Raw genomic sequence first — 22835 nt, 5'->3', positions numbered from 1 at the left:
AGAGTATAGGCCTTTACAGACAGGCCTGAATATCTATATCCTAACAGATGCTTTCCCTTTTTCACATGCTCTAAGTTTAAAGATTATTTCTGTGTCTTTTTAATGAAGTGTTCTTTTAATGAAGACCTCTGAAATATATTTTATACTTATCTTTAGGTGCATATAGACAGTATTGCACTGTAAAATCATCATAGCATTTAACAAAAAACAGCTCTATGGATTTAGGAGAGTCTACATTTTTGGAAGAAGATGTTAGAGAACTGCAACAGTTTAAAACTAAAATTGCACAAATATTTTATTTCTAGTTTCCTGTTCAGTATAGCCCCTGTGGGAAAAGTTTGCAGAGCATACAAAAGAGAGAGGCAGCATCAAAGCGTAAGGAGAGACTGTTTGTGCTGTGTGTGTGTGTGTGTGTGTGTCTGTGTACAGCACCTAATACCACAGAGTCTTGGTCCTTGACTGGGGCTTCTAAGTGCAACCACAATACAAATACTTGATAATACTTCAGTCTCATATCTTATAATATAGCTTACATGAGATGACATTTGTACATGTCTGTGTTCATCAGGCTGGTTGTTTTGCACATTACTTGCTTAAACCAAGAATTTGGTTCAGTAAAAATGTTTATGTAGCACAGAACACAAAATTTTGCCCAAGGTTCACTGCTGCAGACAGAGCCATACGGAGTTTCCCTCTGTTCCCAGACAGGATTGCATGCATTACGTCTGTTCTACACTCAAATACTGAGCCTAATCTCCTGACAAAATACCACACTTGTAAAATTCGATAATCATTTCATACCCCTTTACAACCTTTTCACGCTTACACAGAGGATACCACCTAAGCCTATATGTTCCTCTACCCATCATTAGATCCACAGACTGCTTTGTATCCCACCTCACTACTGAAAATGACTGGCAAGAAGAACCCAGTGCCCTGCTACTGACACAACCTACACAATTCTGTATTGAAATCATGCAGACTGGAAGCTCCAGGTACACATATACCTCTTTCCTTTGATCACACATGTGGGGAGACGCAGACCCAGATCTCTTCATATTGCAGTCACAGCTCTATGACACTTCTCAAACTCATCCCTGGATGTCTTCATATCACAAACACACCTTTACCAACCTGTCTCCACCATTCGGTACGGCTACACCTAACACTGGAAGTAACTGGAGTGCATGTAGATCAATGATTCTCAACCAGGGGAGAATGGTTGAGAAGTACACATACACACATGTGTACTCCTGTGTATGTGTACTCCTGCGGGTATGCAGAAGTCTTCCAGGGGGTACATCAACTCATCTAGATATTTGCCTAGTTTAACCACAGGCTACAAAAAAGCACTAGCAAAGTCAGTACAAACTAAAATTTCATACAGACAAATGACTTGTTTATACTGCTCTATATACTATACACTGAAATGTAAGTACAATATTTATATTCCAATTGACTTATTTTATAATTATATGGTAAAAATAAGAAAGTAAACAATTTTTCAGTAAGTGTGCTGTGACACTTCTGCACTTTTATGTCTGATTTTGTAAGAAAGTGAGGTGAAATTGGGTGTATGCAAGACAAATCAGACTCCTGAAAGGGATATAGTAGTCTGGAAAGCTTGAGAGCCACTGATGTAGGTAATTCCCAGTGGCTCTTGCCACCTCCAGGGCGGTAGAATTTAAGGTTGTGTGGGTGTATGCTTTAACTTTTTATTTCCTGGTTTTCAGAAGTTTGTTTTGCTGAACTTGACATTTTGGAAGGGCATGAGCTATCACTGGACAACTTAACTCTGGATTAACAAAGATTTTGCATTTCATTACTATAGTGGTTTAACTGTACTAATATTATTATGCCAGTAAAATTCATCATATAGATACACCCTAAATCTTTCCTGCCCCATTCTCCTTCCCTTAGCACAGCATCTGCCACGGAGGATGATAGAAATAGATTTTTTCCTAAGTTTGCTGAAAAATGTATGCATACAGCTGGCAATGTTCAGAAGTCACATGTACTCACTGTCTTCCTACTGTTTACTAATCTGTACCAATCGTGAGCGTTTTGAGAATATGAACTACAGTCACGTTAAGAAAAGTAATTACAGCATTCATATAGAATTGAATATACTGAAGATTCTGTAAATTTAAACTTGGTATGAAAATTTGGAGCTGTCATCACAGCATTTGTCGTCAAAAAATAGGTGGAACAACACTCTCTCGCCAGCTGACAGATATTGCCTGAGTGAGTGTTAAGGCTAATTCCCCACTCTGGCACTTCGAGTGCAGAAGGTGTAGGCCCGCAAGGATTCTAAAAATTAATACTGGCCACTCCAGGCTTGTATTAAACTCCCAAGGTTACAGCTTTTGTCTGATCTTGGATTGGTAGATGCTGCCACCACCCAAGTACAGAACTCCTTTGAGAGCCCAGGAAGGCGCACTTGGGAATTCCTTTCTGTGGGGTACCCTCAAGGGAAGAGCTGGGGGGGGGGGGGAAAGGAAATCAGCTGTTGCCACCAGCTACTTAAACAACATGTGCACAAACCTCTTAAGACACAAAAATTCAATACTGTTCTTAAAAAAGGTACATTTTATTAATATAAAAAAAAAGAAAGAAAATACATCTGGGAACTCAGGCTATTGCTAGATTTTAAAAGAGCAACTACAAGAATTAAGCACCAAGAATAGCTTTCTTGAGGTTCAGCTTAAAGGTTACAAGCAAAATAAAGAGATAAACCTAATCGCATCTTCCTAAACATCTCCTGATCTACTTACATATCTGGGGTTTTAAATGTGTAGTTTCTAGGTATGATACCGAGGATTTTTCATACCTGGCCCCAAGCTTTTTACAGCATCACTGCTGCCCTGTCTCCTTCTCCCCAGGAGAACAACAGACAGACAGAAGGAGAGTCTTTTTTTTCAATTTTAAAAAATTCTAGGCTTTCAATTGGCTCTTTTGGCCAGGTGCCCACTCTCTTTCTTTTACCTATGCATAGCAGTGAAACTTTTTAACCCTTTACAGGTAGAGCAATTAGAGAACAGCTACTAAGAGGGATTCTATAGCGACTGGCTAGCTGGATGCCCATAAAAGGGAGCTACCCCCTCCCTTCATTTATCACAGAGAGATTCTATTGAAATTTGCTTTTCTGCACTGGGATGTATCTATATAGGCATCTCAAAAACTATAATTTTTAAGAACAGAATTATCAGACTTTAGTATTGGCAGAAATTGGTCTGTCTTGGTAATAACAAAGTGTAAATGTAGTCTTTAGGTTTTTTTCACTGTAAGGTATTTTCTCTATCCCTGGAATCGTTGTGGCTCGTTCTTCACCCTCTCCAGTTTTTGAACAATCTTTTTAAAATGCAGACACCAGAACAGGACATGGTATTCCAGTATTTCTCGCCAATGCTGTATACAGAGGTAAATAACCTCCTACTCCTGCTTTCTACTCATTTTTATATATCCGAGGATCGCACTGGGAGCTCTTGTTTAATTACTTGTTTACTCTGACCCCTAAGTCCTTCTCGGCTTCACTGCTTCTTAGGAAACAGTCCCTCATTTTGTAGGTATGTTTCTAGATGTATAACTTTGAACTTGACTGTATTAAAACATTTTGTTTGGATGTGTTCAGTTTACCAAGTGAATCAGATCGCTCTGTGCTACTGCCCTATTCACATAATTATTTATCACTCCGCCAATCTTTGTTTCATCGACAAATTTTATCAGCAGTGATTTTATATTTACCTACATATCATTGACGAAAATGTTGAATAGTGTCCAGCCTATTACTGATTCCTGTGGACACTGTTCCCTCTAAGCTGTGCACGTGTGCGCGCGCACACAGATCCTAAACCCTGCGCACACGGCAAAACACTGCACGCACAAAAATTTGCACAGAAGAAATTTTTTGCGCACACGGCCAGTCAAAAATTAGAGGGAACATTGCCATGGAACCCTCCTCAGTAATGATTTCCCATTAGCAAATATTTTTTTGAGATCTGTCAGTTAGACAGCTCTTAATCCATTTAATTTTTCCTTCATTGATATTATTTAGTATTAATTTTTTTTATCAGAATGTCATGTGGTACTTAGTCAAATGCCTTTCAAAAGTGTCTGTATTGCACCAATGCAGTTACCTTTATCAGCCAAACTTGTAATCCCAAAGAATGAAATCAGGTTTGTTTGACTAGATCTAATTTCCATAAAACCATGTTGTGATTGGCATTAATTGTATTTCTATCCTTTAATTCTTTTTCAGTTGAATAATGTATCAGTTTTTCCATTATTTTGCCCAGGATTGCTATCAGGCTCACCAGACTGTAGTTACCTGGGTTATCTTGCTTTCCCTTTTTGAATTTTTGCACAACATTAGCGCTTCTTTCATCTTCTGGAATTTCCCCGGTATTCCAAGATTTATTAAAAGTTATCATCAGTGCGCCAAAGATCTCCTCAGTCTTTTTTGGGAGTCTTCAGTGCAAGTCATCTGGGCCAGCTAATTTAAAAACAGTTTATCCTAGTAGATGTTGTTTAACTTCCTCCTCATTACTAGTAGACTGGAAGGAAGAGGCAGTCTACTGCTATTGATAGGGCACTGGAGGTGAAGGAGGAGGTAGAGGCATTGAGGTCTATTGAGAGAGCACTGGATTGGAACTTGGGAGACTTGGATTCTGTTCACAGGTCTACTCCTGACCAGCTGTGTGACTTTGTGAAAATCACTTCAACTCTCTGTGCCTCTGTTTCCCATTTTACCTTCCTGTGTCTTTTCTGTTTCGATTGTGAGCTCTTTGTGGCAGGGATTGTCCCTAAATAGGACAACATGGTCCAGAACTTGTTTGGGGCTTCTAGGTGCTGCTGTAATACAAATAATAATAATGGTGACCTGAGCTGAAGAACTAGTAAAATGATGACCTGACGAGTTCAGAGACAGAAAAATGGGCAGTTGAGAGAAGGAATATTATGCAGCCTGTTTAAAATTAGTGTTTGGTAATACCTACTTTACAGCAATGCGTTGTGTTGCTAGAAAGGATGGCTTTGTGAAAGTTTCAACTTCCATTTAAGATGTGAGAGGTTATAATCAGTACATATGCTCTGAGATCTTCAATACTCTCCCTAGCAAAACCAGAGAGGATCAGATTTAGCTTTCCTAATATTTTCCTATAAAACCCAAATTAGTACATGGGACTTCTGTGGTTCGTGAGAAAAATCTTTTTGGCCTTCAAAACCTTCTTTAAGACTCTGCTTTGCCATTGTGAAGCGTACAAAAACAACAGGTAGGCTGCTGGTATGCTAAGACCACAGCCCTCCGTGTTGACCATATTTCTGTTTCCTTTTACTCTCCCATCTGTCTGTATCCATCTGTTGATTTTCTTATCTTATATTTAGATTTTAAACTCTTTAGAACAGAGACTGTCTTTTTGTTCTGTGTTGGTACAGCACCTAGCACGCTGAGGTCCTGGTCCATTACTGGAGCTCCTAGGCGTCATGATAATACAAATAAATAATAAAGTAGGTACAAACTTAGTTTTTAAAGTATTCTTTCCAAGTCAGCTTTAAACATATAAATGTCCCCTTCAAGTATTTGCAGTTTGTTTATTTCAGCATTGTGAATTTGAAAGTGATATTGGAAAAGGTATAGGTGTTTAAAATTATTGTACTAGAATTATCTCAAGTTGTGTAACTCCTGGAAATAAAATATATGACAAAGCTTAATGTTCCTTCAAGCTTTGGAGCTGTGCTGAACTATACAAGTAGATATGCTTTCATAAAAAGATACAGGGACAGAGTTGGGAAAATGTCTTTAAAAACCTGTCAGGCAACAAGTTATGGTTTTGGTAATTAAATATTCATGGTAAATAGGCCCAATGGCCTGTGATGGGTTTTAGATGGGGTAAGATCCAAGTTACCTGGGAAAGAATTTTCTGTAGTATCTGGCTGATGAATCTTGCCCATATGCTCAGGGTTTAGCTGATCGCCATATTTGGGGTCGGGAAGGAATTTTCCTCCAGGGCAGATTGGAAGAGGCCCTGGAGGTTTTTCGCCTTCCTCTGTAGCATGGGGCACGGGTCACTTGCTGGAGGATTCTCTGCTCCTTGAGGTCTTTAAACTACAATTTGAGGACTTCAATAGCACAGATATAGGTGTGAGGTTTTTTTGTAGGAGTGGTGGGTGAAATTCTGTGGCCTGCGTTGTGCAGGAGGTCAGACTAGATGATCATAATGGTCCCTTCTGACCTAAATATCTATGAATCTATGAATCTATAAGTTATAACCAGCAGTTTATAAACATTGGTTTAGATGAGGCTTAACGCCTTTAAAAAGTGTTAGCTGGTCATGCTCAGCCCTAAAGGGGAATCTAGGGTTGACTATGAACCGGTAACACATTTTTAAAGGTATTAAATCCCATCTACACTAGACAATGTAGTAGCTAATACATTTTTAGTTACATCCTATTTTTCTAGTTTAGACCTGGCCTAAGAAAGCAGTTGAGAGTAATTAATGGAAACTTATTTGCTTCCTTGATTAAATTACGGAATGTAATTCCATAGCTTTAGAAATATATGAGCAGCTTTATTTATCTGTACTTTTAGCTCAACTGTTGGAGTATGCATGTTGGATTGTTAGGAATAAAGTTCTTTTCTATTTCATAAATTGCAGGAAATATGAAGCAGTCACCTACCATTAGACTCAGAATGTTATAAATACACAACCATCTTGTCTGGCTTGGTATTTGATAGAAACTGTGTTCTAGTTCCAAGAATTCTGCAAATAAGTGAAACAATATGAAAATGTTTATTTTTTAAACTTCTGCTTCTCATTGTTTACTGTACAGAAGAACCCACATGACCTTTCGATTACATTCTTATTAATAGTGATTTTTGTCTGGTGTGGAATTTTAGTAAGAAAACATATTTTTACTGTTCTGACTTAATAACTAAACTGATGTTAATCAGCCTCTCATTACTGTCTAGTAAGTTATATTTGTATTGACTTTTAAGGTTTCCTTCTGTGTTGTTTTCACTGATAAATGTTACGCTAAAGTATCTTAGTGTTTTTATGGAAACCGCATGTCATTCATTATTTTAATTCCTTTGAGGCATACATTTTCCTCAATTTTGATTTTTTTACTTCCTTTCCGGTTTATTTGAAAACATGGAATTTCCCTGTCAGCCAGTAGGGCTCAGACATTTTAGCCAGGATTATGACATTTTCTTTGCTAAACGACGTATTTTTGTTGCTAGTGAAATAAACAGATCTAGAAGGAATAAATTATATTTCTAATCTTAACCCATGCAAAGTTCCTGTTGACATCAGTGGGAATTAAATAAGCATAAGGACTGTGAAATCAGCATTGATAGCTCACTGCTCTCAGTTCACTACACACCTTTGATTATATTCTGAACCTAGCAGACTGTATTTCCTTTGCACTTGCCTGTGCAGCCCTCTTTTCCCCTTCACATTATAATTTAGGTGTAATTTTCATTTATCCGTCATTTATAGTAGCCCCCCTAGTAATGGTTTATTCAAGTTAGACTAATACAATTGGCATGTAAATAACTCTTGTTTTAATATATATTCAAAAAACTGTGTTAAAAGAATATTAAGGTTGTAAACTCAAGCACTGAGAAGTTGGGAAATGCCAGTATTAAGGTTGCAAATTTAATTCAACCCCCTTATGTGTTGTGATAGTCTTTAATTATATGATCATATACTATGTTTTCTGCAGGATCCCTGTCTCATCAGTGTACAGGCTAGACCTAGCTCACAGGATAGGTATTTCTTCTTTGGATTATAGTCTAAGTTCCCTGGAAGCTGTGCAGCTGCGCAGCAGCCGATTTAGCGCTGCACAGGCACTCAAGGAACCCGTCCAGGGACCTGCCGAGTGGAGGGGCGCCCCTCCCCTGGCCCCAACTCTGCTGCAGCGCAGCCAGAGTGGCCCGACCCAGCTGCGGACGGGTTTCCTAGGGCAGTTCTCCCCTGGCCTGGACCTGCTAGGGCCGGGGGAAGGGTGCCTATCCTGCAGCCCCAACCCCAGAGCTGCCGCGGCGGGGAGAGGCACCTCTCCCCTCCCAACCCCAGAGCTGCCGAGCCGGGGGGAGCCGTAGCCCCTGAGCACCCTCCTGCACCCCAAACCCCTCACCCCCTGCCCCACCCCCAGAGCCCTCACCTCCTGCATCCCAATCTTCTGCCCCAGCCCTGATCCCCTCATCCCCAGCCCAACCCCAGAGCCTGCACTCCCAGCCGGAGTCCTCACACTCCTGCACCCCAACCCTCTACTCCAGCACTGAGACTCCTCCCATACTCCAAACCACTTGGTCCCACCCCCACCACATGAATTTTGTTATGTCACACATCACCTCCATATTGGTGCACATAACAAAATTCATTCCGCACATGGGTGGGAAAAATTAGAGGGAACACTGGTTATGATCCCAGTGTGTATTCCACTCTGGGATATGCACATGCTACATGCACCTGAGACCAGAAGACTTTGCTAGCAGCGTCCATTGGTTCACGCCTGCATTCCTCGTCTCCTTGTTCCATTGGTCCATGCCTCTGTCCCTCATCTCCTTGAGATCCGACCTGAGGGCATATGGGGCAAAGCAGATGGACTGTCTCTCCAGTTGCTCTCTACCACTCATGATCTGAGACAGAACTTCAGTATCCACAGGGTTAGCTAACATTCCTCTTGTTCAAACTTTGTCCTCATCTGTAAATAGCTTTCAAGATCTGTTAGTTTTTATAGTTAGTGTATTTTTAGTAACTGTTAATGGTTAGGATTTGGGTCCTTACTCCCTTCCTCATACAGGGTTCCTGATATGCTGAGGATCCCAGGTTCAAGAATTGTGTGTCTTGCCCCAGGGCCTTTCTGGTCACTGATGACCACAACAGGTGCCTCTGCTGCCTCGGGGAAGCTTCTCCTCCCAGTGCAGCATCTGCCGGTCCTTTCCAAGCTGAAACTGTCAAGCCCGGAAGTCCAGGTTCCAAAGATTCCTAATAGACCGTGCAATGAGGCCCCAGTCCGAACCTGGCCAGTCAGGCTCCCCTGTACATTGGGCTGAGGCCTCCGAGAACGTCCTTCCGAGCACAGTGGTCTCCAGTTCCAGAGTCGAATGGAGTACAGCTAACAAACAAAGGCAGGAGGAAGGTAAGATCAAATAATCTTACAAGAAATGTGAGAAATCCCCCTCCCAAATCACGATCCTAAAAGAGGACCTCTTCTCTGAAATCCTGTAAGTAGGCTGAGACTTCATCCCCCAATATGGGGGTATCAGAAACTCACATGGAGCACAGTACTGGTTTCCCAGTACCAAAGACCAAGAGCATCCTGAAGCTGGCCCTCAATGAAGGAGTACAGTTGTCTTTGGTACCAGAAAGGGATGGAAGGTGGTGGATGCCTCCTACAGCATCAGTACTGATGCAGCCTGAGGAGGAGCTATCAGTGCCAGAGACTGCGGCAAGACCAACACCACTGACACCATCGAAGGAAAGAAGCCCAGCCCGCTCCTTCACTTCAGGGACATTAACATGTATCGTGTTCTGTACCATGTACAGAATCTCTGATACTGTTGGATCTGACCCTAACCATGGAGGTCCTCACACCTAACCAGGGAGGTCCCCAAAGCCATTCACCAGTACCATCGACCAGCAGGGGCATAATAAGACTCCTGATATCATTGGGACTGCCTATTCATGTTGAAGCCACCTCAGACGAGTCTGGTGTCCGTGGGAGAGCTTCACCACTCCCCTCTGCACAAGGGATCAGCTCAAATAGAGGGTCCTGGATATCATGGGTGCCATCCCACTCAGTACAAGTGGTATCTTCCCTTATGGGGACTACTACCCTAATTTCCCTGTGACCCCTCACATTGGCCTTATTGGGGTTCTAGGGAAATTAGGGGTCCATACATAAGTCACTCTGAAAACACCAGATCCCATTTGGAATCAAGGCAAACTTCTTCATGGAGGGAAGAACTTCGGCTTCTCCAAGGACAAATGGAGGAGGAAGAGAAACCAGATTAGACAGAAATGCCCGCATCGATAGGGTTCTCATTTTTGTCCGCAGACAAGGCAGTCGCACCAGCCTTGCCATCACCACCTGATAACTACAGGCAGTTGCAGGACCTCCTGATGAGGATTGCAGATACACGCCAGATCCCCATGGAACAAGTACAGGACAGGACCCATCCGCACGAGCTACTGGACATTCTTCAGAGTGCTGGTCCTACTAAGGTGGCACTACCAAGGACTGGCCAAGACAGTCTGGCATACTACAGCTACCTGTGCTCCCACTCCAAAGACAATGGAGGAGAAATACTTCATACCAGCTAAGAGAGCAGAATAATTACTCCACCACCCCAGTTCTAACTTGTTATTGGTGCAGGCTGTAGCTAAAAGAAACAGACAACACCAAACTAAATCTACACCCTCTGAGAAAGAGATGAACTGTTTAGATCTTTGGAAGAAAACTTTACTTTGACATGATTACAGTGCTGCAAAGCAAATTGCCAAGTGTTAATGTTGAAATATGATTTTATTAATTATAATAAATTCTTGGAGTTTACCAACAAACTCTCGCAAGAGGATAGGTTACAGTCTCTGTCAATTATTGATGAAGGTAAATTGTTGGCTAGATCAGACCCCAAAGCTCAGTAGATGTAACAGATGCAGTCTCCTACTAAATGGTGACTTTTGTAATCATGCATTAGGCATTGTGGCACCAGTTGTCCAGATTTCCCCAGGAGGTTCAATCCACGATAGAGCTTTTGAGAGAAATAATCTGTTCGTCAAAAAGAGAGATGAGTTGCTACTTTCCCTGAAAGACTCAAGAACAACCCTCTGTTCACTGGGTATCTCCCACCTCTCTATTCTCCTACCAGGGTCTGGGTTATTGTCTCCTGGTGGGAGAACAGAGAGGTGGTCTGCTTTGGGGTTCAAAAGACAGATCTCAGACAGTGATTCTACTAGGGTGGGATGATCACGAAGCACAGGGTACCTGGATCACCAAGAATTCCAGTTACACATAAATCTTCTGGAGCTGTGTTCAGTCAGGAGTGCTGAAACTAGGGATGATAAGCACCCCCTGGCTTGAAGTGGTTTCCATTATATACAGGGTTTACAGTTTTGTTCAATGGCTTTCAGCATCCCCACTACAAAAATTGTTCAAATGCCACTGTGGTGCAGTACACGAAGCCTGCAAGCAGTTCCTACCATTTATTCAACCTTTACATGTCCAAGTCATGTTGAACAACGTTACTACATTAACAAATGGGAGCAAGGTCCACCCCTCTTTGCAAAGAAGTGATTAGTCTCTGGAACTGGTGTATTTGACACTAGACCAGCCTCTTGGCAGCGTACCTCCTAGGGATACACAGTACATTAGCAGACAGCCTCAGCAGACATTTTTCCAGAGACCACAAATAGTAATTACATGATTCCGTGGGATGGAGCATCTTTCAGCAGTGTTGATACCCAGTGTTGCTATCTTTGTATGTCAAGAGAACAAGAAATATCCCATCTATTGCTCCAGAACAGCTCAAGGCTATGACTCCAGAGGGCGTTGGACAGCTGATGTGAGTTTTTAATCATCCCTCTCTTACCCCATGTTCTGAAGAGGATTAAACAAGGGAACATTGGTGATCCTGATTGCTCCCAAGTAGCCCAGTAGTTCTTGTTTCTGAATATTCTCCAGGTGTCTGTGCACCCATGCATCTGGATTTAGCTCTTCACTGACCTGTTGACCCGGGACAGAGACAGGATTAAATACCCCAACCCAGCATCCCTCCATCTAACAGCATGGTATTTGCATTTAAAGTCATGCTCTGTGGAGGTACACGTGCATGTATGAACTGTGATTTTTTTAGAGGCTTGTAACTTGGGCAGATTTTCACAGTGATGGCAAAACATTTGTCCCTGAAACCACAGCAGCCCCCTGTCATATTTCAGATCCCTTCTTCGAAGCAGGGAGATGCTAAAGCTTCCCAGTGAAACATCTGTATAAAAGTTTTTTTAACATGTACTTTTGCCTAACCTCATTATTGAAACCTTTTGGACTGTTTTAGCTGAAATTAAAAAATTATCATCCTGCGACAGGCATCCAGCATGGGATACTTCAGTGTAAATGTTTAGAACATAAGAACGGCCATACTGGGTCAGACTAATGGTCCATCTATCCCAGTATGATGTCTTCTAACAGTGGTCAATGCCAGGTGCTTCAGAGGGAATGAACAGAACAGGCAATCATAGAATGATCCTTCCCCTCGTCCGCTCCCAGCTTCTGGCAGTCAGAGACTAGGGGCACTAACAGCATGGGGTTGCGGCCCTAACTATTTTGGCTAATAGCAATTGATGGACCTATCCTCTATGAACTTATCTAATTCTTTTTGAAACCCAGTAGTAGTTTTGGCCTTCACAACATCTCCTGGCAACAAGTTCCTCAGGTTGACTGTGCATTATGTGAAGTACTTCCTTCTGTTTTACACCTGCTGCCTATTAATTTCATTGGGTGACCCCTGGTTCTTGTTTTATATGAAGGAGTACATAACACTTCCATTTTCACTTTTTCCATGCCATGTCACTTGAAAAGGTTTTTTTCCACTGTTGCAGAAAGCTAATGTGGAAAAATACTTTGCAAATGATAATGTACGTCTTTAAATAAAAAATGAGTTGCATGTCAGAGTTTTAACAATTAATTTTGCATAAGTAAAGCTCAGCTTGAATTTGAATTACTTGTAGCAAAAAAATATGTATACTCTTTGAATTAATTTATTCAGATTTCTCAGTTTGTAATGTTACATTATAGTTCAAAAGATTAAATTGTGTGACTACTTCATGCATATTTAATTAGAGGACTGATAAGGAATTGTGTAGAAAATAAGCAGTGACTGCTTTAAAAGAGAAAATTCTGGCCAAAGTAGCAATTAGAGTATCGGTTTTAGCAATTTACCTGTTATAAATGCACCGTACCACTAACTTTGGACCTGTTGAGGGCATCCAAAATAGTCCTTGTAATGCAAGTGTGTCATATTTTTTGGTTAGTCTGCTTGGATTTCTTTTGATGAATAATCTTCAGACTTGAAGGTACTTTCACGCTCTGTAATAGGCAACAGGAAGGGAAACTGCTGGAGACACCTATCCAGTTATATTAATAAGCACCAACCTGCAAAATGTTAAAAGTATTTTACCAGAATTTCAAGACCTGTTTCATCTTTCATATTATTATAGTCTCAATTTATTTTGTTAAGAGATGTTGCAAGGGAATATAGAAATAATTTTAAGATGCAAAATCTCTTGTAAGGTCCACATCAGAATTTGGACTCAGATATTTTTCTCTCCCTACAAGTGCACAAGTCCTGTTGCCATCAGTGTTTGATCAATGCACCTGGAAAGACCTGAATACTGAATTGGGAGGGGCGGGGGGCAGATTTTCAGGTGGTGTAAATTGTCATGACTCCATTGAAATCTATGAAGCTATGACAGTCTACACCAGCTGATGATAGGCCTTAAGATCTGGTAGGTAGCTCTGTTCTTGTTTTGCAGACTATCATTACGTACTGTTGTGCACAGATACTTTTATTTCTTGTATTTATTTTTTATATTTAATGTTTCAAGAAAACTTCTGCTATATTGTTAGAAACTATTTGTGATGCTTTTCTAAAATAGTATTATTGTTGTTTAACTATATTTTGGCATTTTCTTGTTTTCTTTAATTAGTTTTGTCAGCCTGCAGGATGGCAGTTGTCCAGAGAAAGAAAGCAGCCTACATTCTTTGTGGTGGTTTTGACTGATATAGACTCAGAACGGCACTACTGTTCATGCTTAACTTTCTATGAAGCAGAGATCAACCTGCAGGTAAATCTCTTGGAATCAAAAATAAAAAGCAAGAAAAAAGGCATTTGAAAAACAATAAATACTCATAATAGAGTGTTGTTAAATAATTTATTTCAGACAATATTCCTATATTCTTGATATTAAGATGAGGGAATTTTTGTATGTTAAAAGTCTGTATTTGGGTTTGGGGTTTTTTTTTGTTTAATTGAAAGGACACCTCAGAGTACTTATTTGGGATCCTTTTATTTGTTTTTACCCTCCACTATTTGAAAAAAATCGCTTAGAAGAACTAGAACAAAAGTGTTACTCCATACTGTTTTTTTTTTTTCCTTTTTCTGTCTAGCAGTTATTTTTTGCATGTATTTTTTTATGCAAGGTAAGACAGATGGTGGTGTTTTTTTCATTTACTTCCTTGTTTGTGTATTAGCATAGTGATTGTCATCTCTGCTCCATGAATAGAGTTTGTTAACTTTTGCTCCCTCTGCTGGCTGTCTCTCTCAGAATAACAAAATATTGTAGACCTATATGTTGTTTTAAATGTTAAATGTTGTGTATCTATGTACTGTATATATCTTCTTGTGGTTAATCTCATTTGTTTAGTTCCATTTATTAGCAAAACTAATGGATTAATAAAACAATAGATTTTTAGAAATGAAAGGATAGTCCTCAAATTATGCCATTTTTTTAGGTAAATCAGTTTTTAGGTATTAACTATTTGGTAGTGATCCTTTTTAAATGTCTTATTAATTTTTGGACAATTTTAATCAATTCAAAAAAAGGCAAAAAAAGGTAAATTAATTCAAATAGTCTATATTGTGTCATATTATTTGGAATCCTTGGTAGGAAGAACCTAAGGACAAACTTAATGCAATTCATAATTATGAAATTTAGTTATGTCTGAAACTTTCCTTCCAACATATAGTATCACTGTAAATAATCACAAATAAATAAAATCTTGGTATTGTTTGTCACTAATGTGTTTCTAAAATTACACATCTAGTACATGTGATCCAAAATTATTTGTTCCTTAAGAGCAGATAGATTTAATTGAAAAAACACTGCTATTATTTCACAATTAACTTTTTTTTAAAAAAAATTCTATTAGTATGATTTCCATGTTCCTGGAGTTGAAATATTACTCTATACTGCTACTGAAAACCTCACTGAATAATTTAAAAAAAAAAAAAGTTTGCTGAATAGCAGCAATTTTATATTGTACCTTTTAGACACAACTGGAATTTTAAGAATAGTAGGAGAAATCTTGGGTGCACTCTATTTCTTTAGCTCTACAGTTTTTTAAGATGAGTTTCGGGCAAATAAACTAATTGAGGTGAATTGTAGAAATGTAGCCAAAAAACTGGATAGACTTTACTTCAGTACAGTTCATTGAAGATCTACGGATATTTTCATAGATTAAACTAAAAGAAAAAGGTCTTATGTCTTGTCAACTCTTCGTTTGTTTGTTTTTAAAGTATGGAAGGAAATATTCCATAGCAATGCTTTCATGGCTGAGTAAAGCTTGCAAACATGTACTCTTCATCATCACTGTGAATTTCATAATCTCTATACTAATTCTGGCTAGGTCATTATTGATGCTGCAGTTTCCAACAACTGCTTTTAATTAATTAACTTCTTGCAAGAAATACTCGTTAAACAACTGGTCCCATATGAACTAAAAACTTTATTTCTAATATTGCCTAATAATTAGACACATGCAAAAAAGTAGTAGGATCTTGGTCCATAGAGCACTGTTCCTGCCCATCTTCTGAAGGATGCATATTTTTCGGATGAACTTGCTTTGGTGAAGCTTGTTCCGTGACTGCATTGTTTATAGCCAAACTTCCTGTTTCATTATGAAGCCCAAAGATAATAAGTGGACGTGCCATATTACATGGTCATTAGACAAGAATTGAACACACGTACAACTTTAATGAAAGATAATCTTGTTGAAGCATTGAACTATGTAACTAAGTAATATAGCTTTGACCATCAGCTGTATGTCTCATTAAACAAATGAGTCTGTGAACTGCTGTGTCCGGGACCTAAATGATAAACAATGAAATCTTGGACAATAATTTTTAGTCTTGAGCACAATGTAGATTTGTATTTACCGTTCTAACTCACGAAAAGACTTAAAAAGGGTTGAGTTTCTGAAATAGTTACTTCAAAAAACTAATAATGTTTTCAAGTCTACATGGACCTAATGTTGATTCAATAAGAAGATTATTTAAACACTAAAAGCAGTAATCTGTATTGTATTGTATTGTTTCATGGTACACTGTTTCCCTGTGAGATAGAGAACAGTAACAAGTATTTTTTCTAAATACCTTGAAACTCAACTGTGGAAACGGAACACTATACTTAAAAGCCTAGCAGCTGTAACACAGTAGGATCCTAGTATTAAATAAATTCACACTTCTCTTGTGAGCCTTTCAATGGCTCTAAAATAGACAATCTTGCATCTAGATACTGAGATAAATTAACTGAGAACCTTGAATTTAACCTTGTGAAGTAAGCTCCCACTGTCCACATTCAGCCTTGTTTCTCAGTGTGACATTGTGTATGACGAAATGTATTCAATATAAAGCATATAAAAAGTAGATTGCATTTTAAATTACATGGCCACTTATAGGTATCATATATCCATCAGCTTATTTAGTTAGTTGAATATACATATTCTGCAAATGATTGCACATGTCTATTCCACTTAGATGTTTGAGTGCCCCGGGCATTCAGACTGGAGAGTTTTCTCTACTCATACCTGTTGGGATGGAGCATGTATCCTTGTGCCCAGCAGGAGGTATAAAGGATAAAGCCACCCTGTACCTCCCTCAGTTTCTTCTTACCGTCCATTTCTAGAAGTTAGAGCTCCTTGCGTACTGTTGCAGTTGGGTGCTGAAATAAGAATTCCCATAGCAAGCTACAAAAGCAACCTTAGCACCAGATTAAAAAAAAAGTATTAAAATGCCCCAGATTCCCCCTCAAACCCAACTCCTTAAAAACCCTTTCTGAATTCCATTACAGTAACTCCTCACTTAATGTTGTAGTTCTGTTCCTGAAAAATGCGACTTTAAGCGAAACGATGTTAAGCGAATCCAATTTTCCCGTAAGAATTGATGTAAATAGGGGGGTTAGGTTCCAGAGAAATTTTTTTCACCAGACAAAACACACAGTATAAGTTTTAAACAAACAATTTAATACTTTACACAGCAATGATGATTGTGAAACTTGGTTGAGGTGATGAAGTCAGAGGGTGGGATATTTCCCAGGGAATGCCTTACTGCTAAATGATGAACTAGAACAGCTGAGCCCTCAAGGATTAACACATTGTTATTAATGTAGCCTCACACTCTACAGGGGAGGGGAGACAGCATGGCAGACAGAAACACACACCCTGTGTATGTGAGACAGAACATGAGAACATAAAAATGGCCATACTGGGTCAGACCAAAGGTCCATCAAACGCAGTATCTTGTCCTCTGACGGTGGTCAATGTCAGGTTCCTCAAAGGGAATGAACAGACAGGTTTTCATCAAGTGATCCATGCCCTGTCACCCAATCCCAGCTCCTGGCAAACAGAGGCTAGGGATACCATCCCTGCCCATCATGGCTAATAGGTCCATCAGTGGCTATCTTTCATGAATCTATCTAGCTCCCTTTTGAACCCCGTTATAGTACTGGTCTTCACAACACCCTCTGGCAAGGAGTTCCAGAGGTTGACAGTGCATTGGGTGAAAAAATACTTCCTTGTGTTTGTTTTAAACCTGCTACCTATTAATTTCATTTGTTGGCCCCTTGTTCTTGTATTATGAGAAAAAGTAAATAATACTTCCTTATTTACTTTCTCTGATTTTATAGACCTCTATCATATCTCCCTGTTAGTCGCCTCTTTTCCAAGCTGAAAAGTCCCAGTCTTATTAATCTCTCCTCATACGGAAGCCGTTCAAGACCCCTAATAATTTTTGTTGCCCTTTTCTGAACCTTTTCCAGTTCCAGTATATCTTTTTTGAGATGGGGCGACCACATCTGCACGCAGTATTCCATGTGTGGGCATACCATGGATTTATATAGAAGTAATATGATATTTTCTGTCTTATCTATCCCTTTCTGGGTGATTCCCAACATTCTGTTCACTTTTTTGGCTGTCACTGCACATTGAGTGGATGATTTCAGAGAACTATCCACAAGGACTCCAAGATCTCTTTCTTGAGTGGTAAAAGCTAATTTAGACCCCATCATTGTATATGTATAGTTAGGATTAGGATTATAGAGAGACGCGCATTGCCCCTTTAAGTACGCTGACTCCACTCTAAGTACTTTTGCCTTTTTAAGTAGATCAGGAAGTTGAGATAGCCCCTGCTGCCAGCACGCTCCCTCTGACCTGAGTCCTGTCTTGCCCCCCTGCTCTATGGAAATGGGGTAAGCGAGGGGGAGAGGGGGTCACCCTGACATTAGCCCCCTTCTTTCCCCCCCACATAGCAAGCAGGAGGCTTCCGGGAGCAGCAATGACAGTGGGGGGAGGGACAGCTGAACTGCTGGCAATTGATATCCTGCTGGGCGGCTGCCGCACAGGGAACTTAGGGGAGCGGGGAGCTGATGTGGGGCTGTCAGTCCACCCTGATTCCAAGCCCCCACCAGCTGCTCTTTCTGCAAGCAGTGGACAAAGCAGGCGGCTGCCAAACAACGTTATAAGGGAGCATTGTGCAACTTTAAACGAGCATGTTTCCTCATTGACCAGCAACGAAACAATGTTAACCAGGACAACTTTAAGTGAGGAGTTACTGTAGTTTCTAACCACTGCCAGAAGTTTGTTTCCCTTTGACCATCCAACGCACAAGGGTAATTTCTCCCTTTATTGTTGAGTATTCCATGTTCAAACTAACAGACGTAAGATGGGACAACAGATGGGGAAGCCTCTGAGTTATTACAGAGAATTCTTTCCCAGGTATCTGCCTGGTGGGTCTTGCCCACATGCTCAGGGTCTGATTGCCATATTGGGAGTTGGGAAGGAATTTTTCCCTGGGTCAGATTGGCAGAGACCCTGGGGTTTTTTCACCTTCTTCTGCAGCACGGGGCACAGGTCACTTGGAGGCTTAAAGTAGTGTAAATGGTGAATTCTTTATAACTTGAAGACTTTAAACAATGATTTGAAGAGTTCAGTAACTAAGTCAGAGGTTAGGGGTCTTTTTCAGGAATGGGTGAGGTTCTGTGGCCTGCAATGTGCAGGAGGTCAGACTAGATGATCACGATGGCCCTTTCTGACCTTGAAGTCTATGAGTCTATGAGGGAAAAAAAAATACTCAGCTCATTCTTTCCCCTGCCACTGGAAATGTTGATAAACCCTGAGAGCAGTATTCAGAAGATTCATAGAAATGTTGGGCTGGAAGGGACCTTGACAAGTCATCAAGTTCAGACACCTGCACTGTAGCAGGACCAAGTAAACCTAGATGATCCCTAACATGTGTTGTTCAGCTTGTTTTTAAAAGCTTCCAATGATGTGGACTCCACAACCTCACTTGGAAGCCTATTTGAGAGCTTACCTGCCCTTATCGTTAGAAAGTTTTAATATCTAGCCTAAATCTCTTTTGCTTCAGATTAAGCCCATTACGACTTGTCTTATCTTCAGTGTACACGGAGAACAATTGATCATCGTCCTCTAACAGCCCTTAACATACTGGAAGACTTTTATCAGGTCCCCCTTCAGTCTCCTTTTTTTAAGACTAAATATGCCCAGTTTTTTAAATCTTTCCTCATAGGTAAGGTTTTCTAAACCTTTTATCATTGTTGTTGCTCTCCTCTGGACTTTTTCCAATTTGTCCACATCTTTCCTAAATTGTGGTGCCCAGAATTGGACACAGCCCTCCAACTTGGGCTTACCAGTGCTGAGGAGAGTAGGACAACTACCTCTTGTGTCTTACATGTGACACTCTCTTGTTGGTACGCCCCAGAATCATATTAGTGTTTTTTTAGCAGCAGCAGCACATTGATGACCCATATTCAGTTTGGGATCCATTATAACACCTGATCCTTTTCAGTAGTACTACCGCTTAGACACTTATTCCCCATTTTGTAGTTGTGATTTGGGGTTTTTGTTCTTCCTAAATGAAGTACTTTGTACTTGTTTTTATTGAATTTCATCTTGTTGGATTCAGACTAATTCTCCAGTTTGTCAAGGTCATTGTGAATTTTAAACCTATCCTTCAAAGTGCTTGCAACCCCTCCCAGCTTAGTGTCATCTGCAGATTTTTTTAAGCATTCTCTTTACTCTATTATGCAAGTCATAAATGACAATATTGAATAGTACTGGATCCACGGATGACCCTTGTGGGACCCATTTAATACGCCCTCCCAGTTTGACAGAAAACCATAGATAACTACTCTTTGAGTACCATCTTTCAACCAGTTGTGCCCCCACCTCATAGTAATTTCATCTAGAAATTTCCCTAGTTTGCTTATGAGAGTGTCAAGTGGAACTGTCTCAAAAACCTTACTGAAATCCAGGTATATCACATTTACTGCTTCCCCTTTCTACAAGGTCAGTAATCTTACCAAAGAAGGAAAATAAGTTGGTCTGGCATGATTCGTTCTTGACAAATCCATGCTGACTATTCCTTATAACCCTATTATCTTCCAGGTGCTTATAAATTGATTGTTTAATAATTTGCTCAAGTATGTTTCAGAGTATTATCGTTAGGCTGACTGGTCTATTATTCCCCGGGTCCTCCTTGTTCCCTTTTTAAAGATAAATACTATGATTGCCCTTCTCCAGTCTTCTGGGTCCTCTCCTATCCTCCAGGAAGTCTCCAAGATAATTGCCAATGGCTCCGAGGTTGCTTCAGCTAGTTTCTTAAGTACCCTAGGATGAATTTCATCAGGCCCTGCTGATTTGAATACATCCAACTTATCTAAATATTATTGAACATACTTGTGCTGCTCTTATGTACTCCTCATGAATTTGACCATATTTCCACATTTTGTATAATTTCATGTCATTAAAGAGCTCCAGATGGAGTCATATTGGCTTCTCACTATTCTTCCAATCTTTCCTTTGTATTGGAATAGTTTTCTGTTGTGCCTTTAATATTGTCTTCTTGAGGAACTGCCAGCTCTCCTGAACTTCTTTTCCCCTTAGATTTTCTTCCTATGCATTCATCATTTTCTTTGCATTCTTCATCATTTAATTTTTCAAAATTCACTCTCAAAACTCCATTTGTTGTTTTGTGTAACTTTAGTACGATAGCCAAGCCATGGGTGGTTTAATAAAAACACATTTTTGTTATTCAGTTCCTAGCACAATGAGCCCCTTATCTCTGAATAGGGCTTCTAGATGCCACTATAATACAAACAATAAGAATACATGGAGATTTGATCAGCACTCTTTACTTAGGCAAAACTTCAGCTGACTTCAACCGTGCTCTATAGCAACTATTCAGTTAGAATTTTCACTGACAGTTGCTGAAGAGGGCCCAGAAATGGCATCCTTCGTGTTAAGTTCCCAAATGGGACCAATGTCAAAGATAAATGTTAAAATTTTACAGTGTTCTTATACTTTGAAAGAGGAACTGCCACCACCCTCGTGACAAGTAAAACAAAGCAACAAAACCAATAAGTTCAATTTTAGATTTTTTTTTCTTTGCACAAATTCTACTTAATGAGGTAGAGTACAATCTCACTAACTTTATTCAATGACATCTGAAACATTCATTTCAAAAAATGCATGTGTACTTGGTTGTACATAAAGGTGTGCATATGCATAAATGCTTGATGTGGGCCCAGGCATTGTACACTGAACAATACACTTTAAAATATTGGAGGCCCAATGTTTATAAATATAGTAAAGACCCAACTCTGGAAAATAGATCTGACTGAAAACATCACAAGCAGAAACTTCACAAAATGACTATGAATGAAAAACATTCACTGATATTTCCTGAGTCAAAGTAACACTACCAACTTAAACTTCATTGGGCTTCAGACAGTTGATCTTCTTTGGTTGGACCATAATGTTTATAATCTTACTGAGGAAAAATGTATGTCATAAAAAAAATTGAGTGTCTGTGATATTGTTTTAGCAGACAATGAGTGCAATCAGTGATATCTTTTTGGAAACGTGACATCTGAACATCTTTTGGGCAGTATGTCAATGTGTATTTTGTTTTTAAGACATTCAAGTATGCTATGAATGTCCCAAATGTTAAACTTGGCATGAAAGTGACATGCATTTGTTTCTTCGTTGGTTTACAAGTACTGTCCCAAAATGTTTCTTTTGGAAGAATGTTCTTTTTCATAATGTTTACTGTGTTCTATCATCACATTCTAAATATTCTGAAAAATAGATAGCATAATGTCATACAATGATTAAATAATACCATGGTTCCTTTCAGTTGCTTATATAAATGGAAGATTTTATAGTTAATGTTCTATACACCTGAAATTGAAAAAAAATAGTTATTTCTTTTTATTATAAATCTGAAGGTCTCTGGTAGACCAAAGATTAAAGGTTAAGTTTAGAATAACTAGACAGATCACAAATTTCTGTATTCCTAATACTGGTGTTCCAGTAGTTTTTTTCCTATAATTTATGCCACTTGATGGCAAACAAGTTAGAGAACAAAAATAGAAAACTGTTTTTAAACCGATACAGAATTCTAAAAATGAGGGAATTAGTGAAACTTCCTGTATTTAGTAGTAAAACCTCTCACTTGTATCCTTTATTTAAGTAATGTGATCATACTGGCTTGGATAATATGTGATTTTGAAATGTCCACGCAAGAACCATTTTTTCCCCTAGCTTCCCTCCCCATCCCTGCCTCTCGTGTTCAAGGCCAACATCCTTCTAGTTAAAAGTGTTGGGCAGGACTGTCTTCAGGTCCCAACAATTCCACTTTCTAACTGGAGGTGCTGTTTCTCTTTTTCTTGTAATGCCAGTGCTGTGTGCTTCCTACACAATGTGAAGTCTTCAAGTCATGATTTGAGGACTTCAGTAACTCCGCCAGAGGTTATGGGTCT

General features: G+C 39.6%; 1 protein-coding gene across 1 annotated transcript in view; it reads left to right on the top strand.

Annotated features, from left to right (window-relative positions):
• SBF2 (SET binding factor 2) overlaps window positions 1-22835 on the top strand; it is a 553147-nt gene that overhangs the window by 229173 nt on the left and 301139 nt on the right. The window contains exon 3 of the mRNA XM_077818401.1: window positions 13710-13847. Coding sequence (XP_077674527.1) covers window positions 13710-13847 — 138 coding nt within the window. The remainder of the gene's footprint in view (window positions 1-13709; window positions 13848-22835) is intronic.

This window comes from Eretmochelys imbricata, chromosome 6 (assembly GCF_965152235.1).
Source record: "Eretmochelys imbricata isolate rEreImb1 chromosome 6, rEreImb1.hap1, whole genome shotgun sequence".
NCBI lineage: Eukaryota > Metazoa > Chordata > Testudines > Cheloniidae > Eretmochelys > Eretmochelys imbricata.
This window is presented reverse-complemented; position numbering and strand designations above follow the sequence as displayed.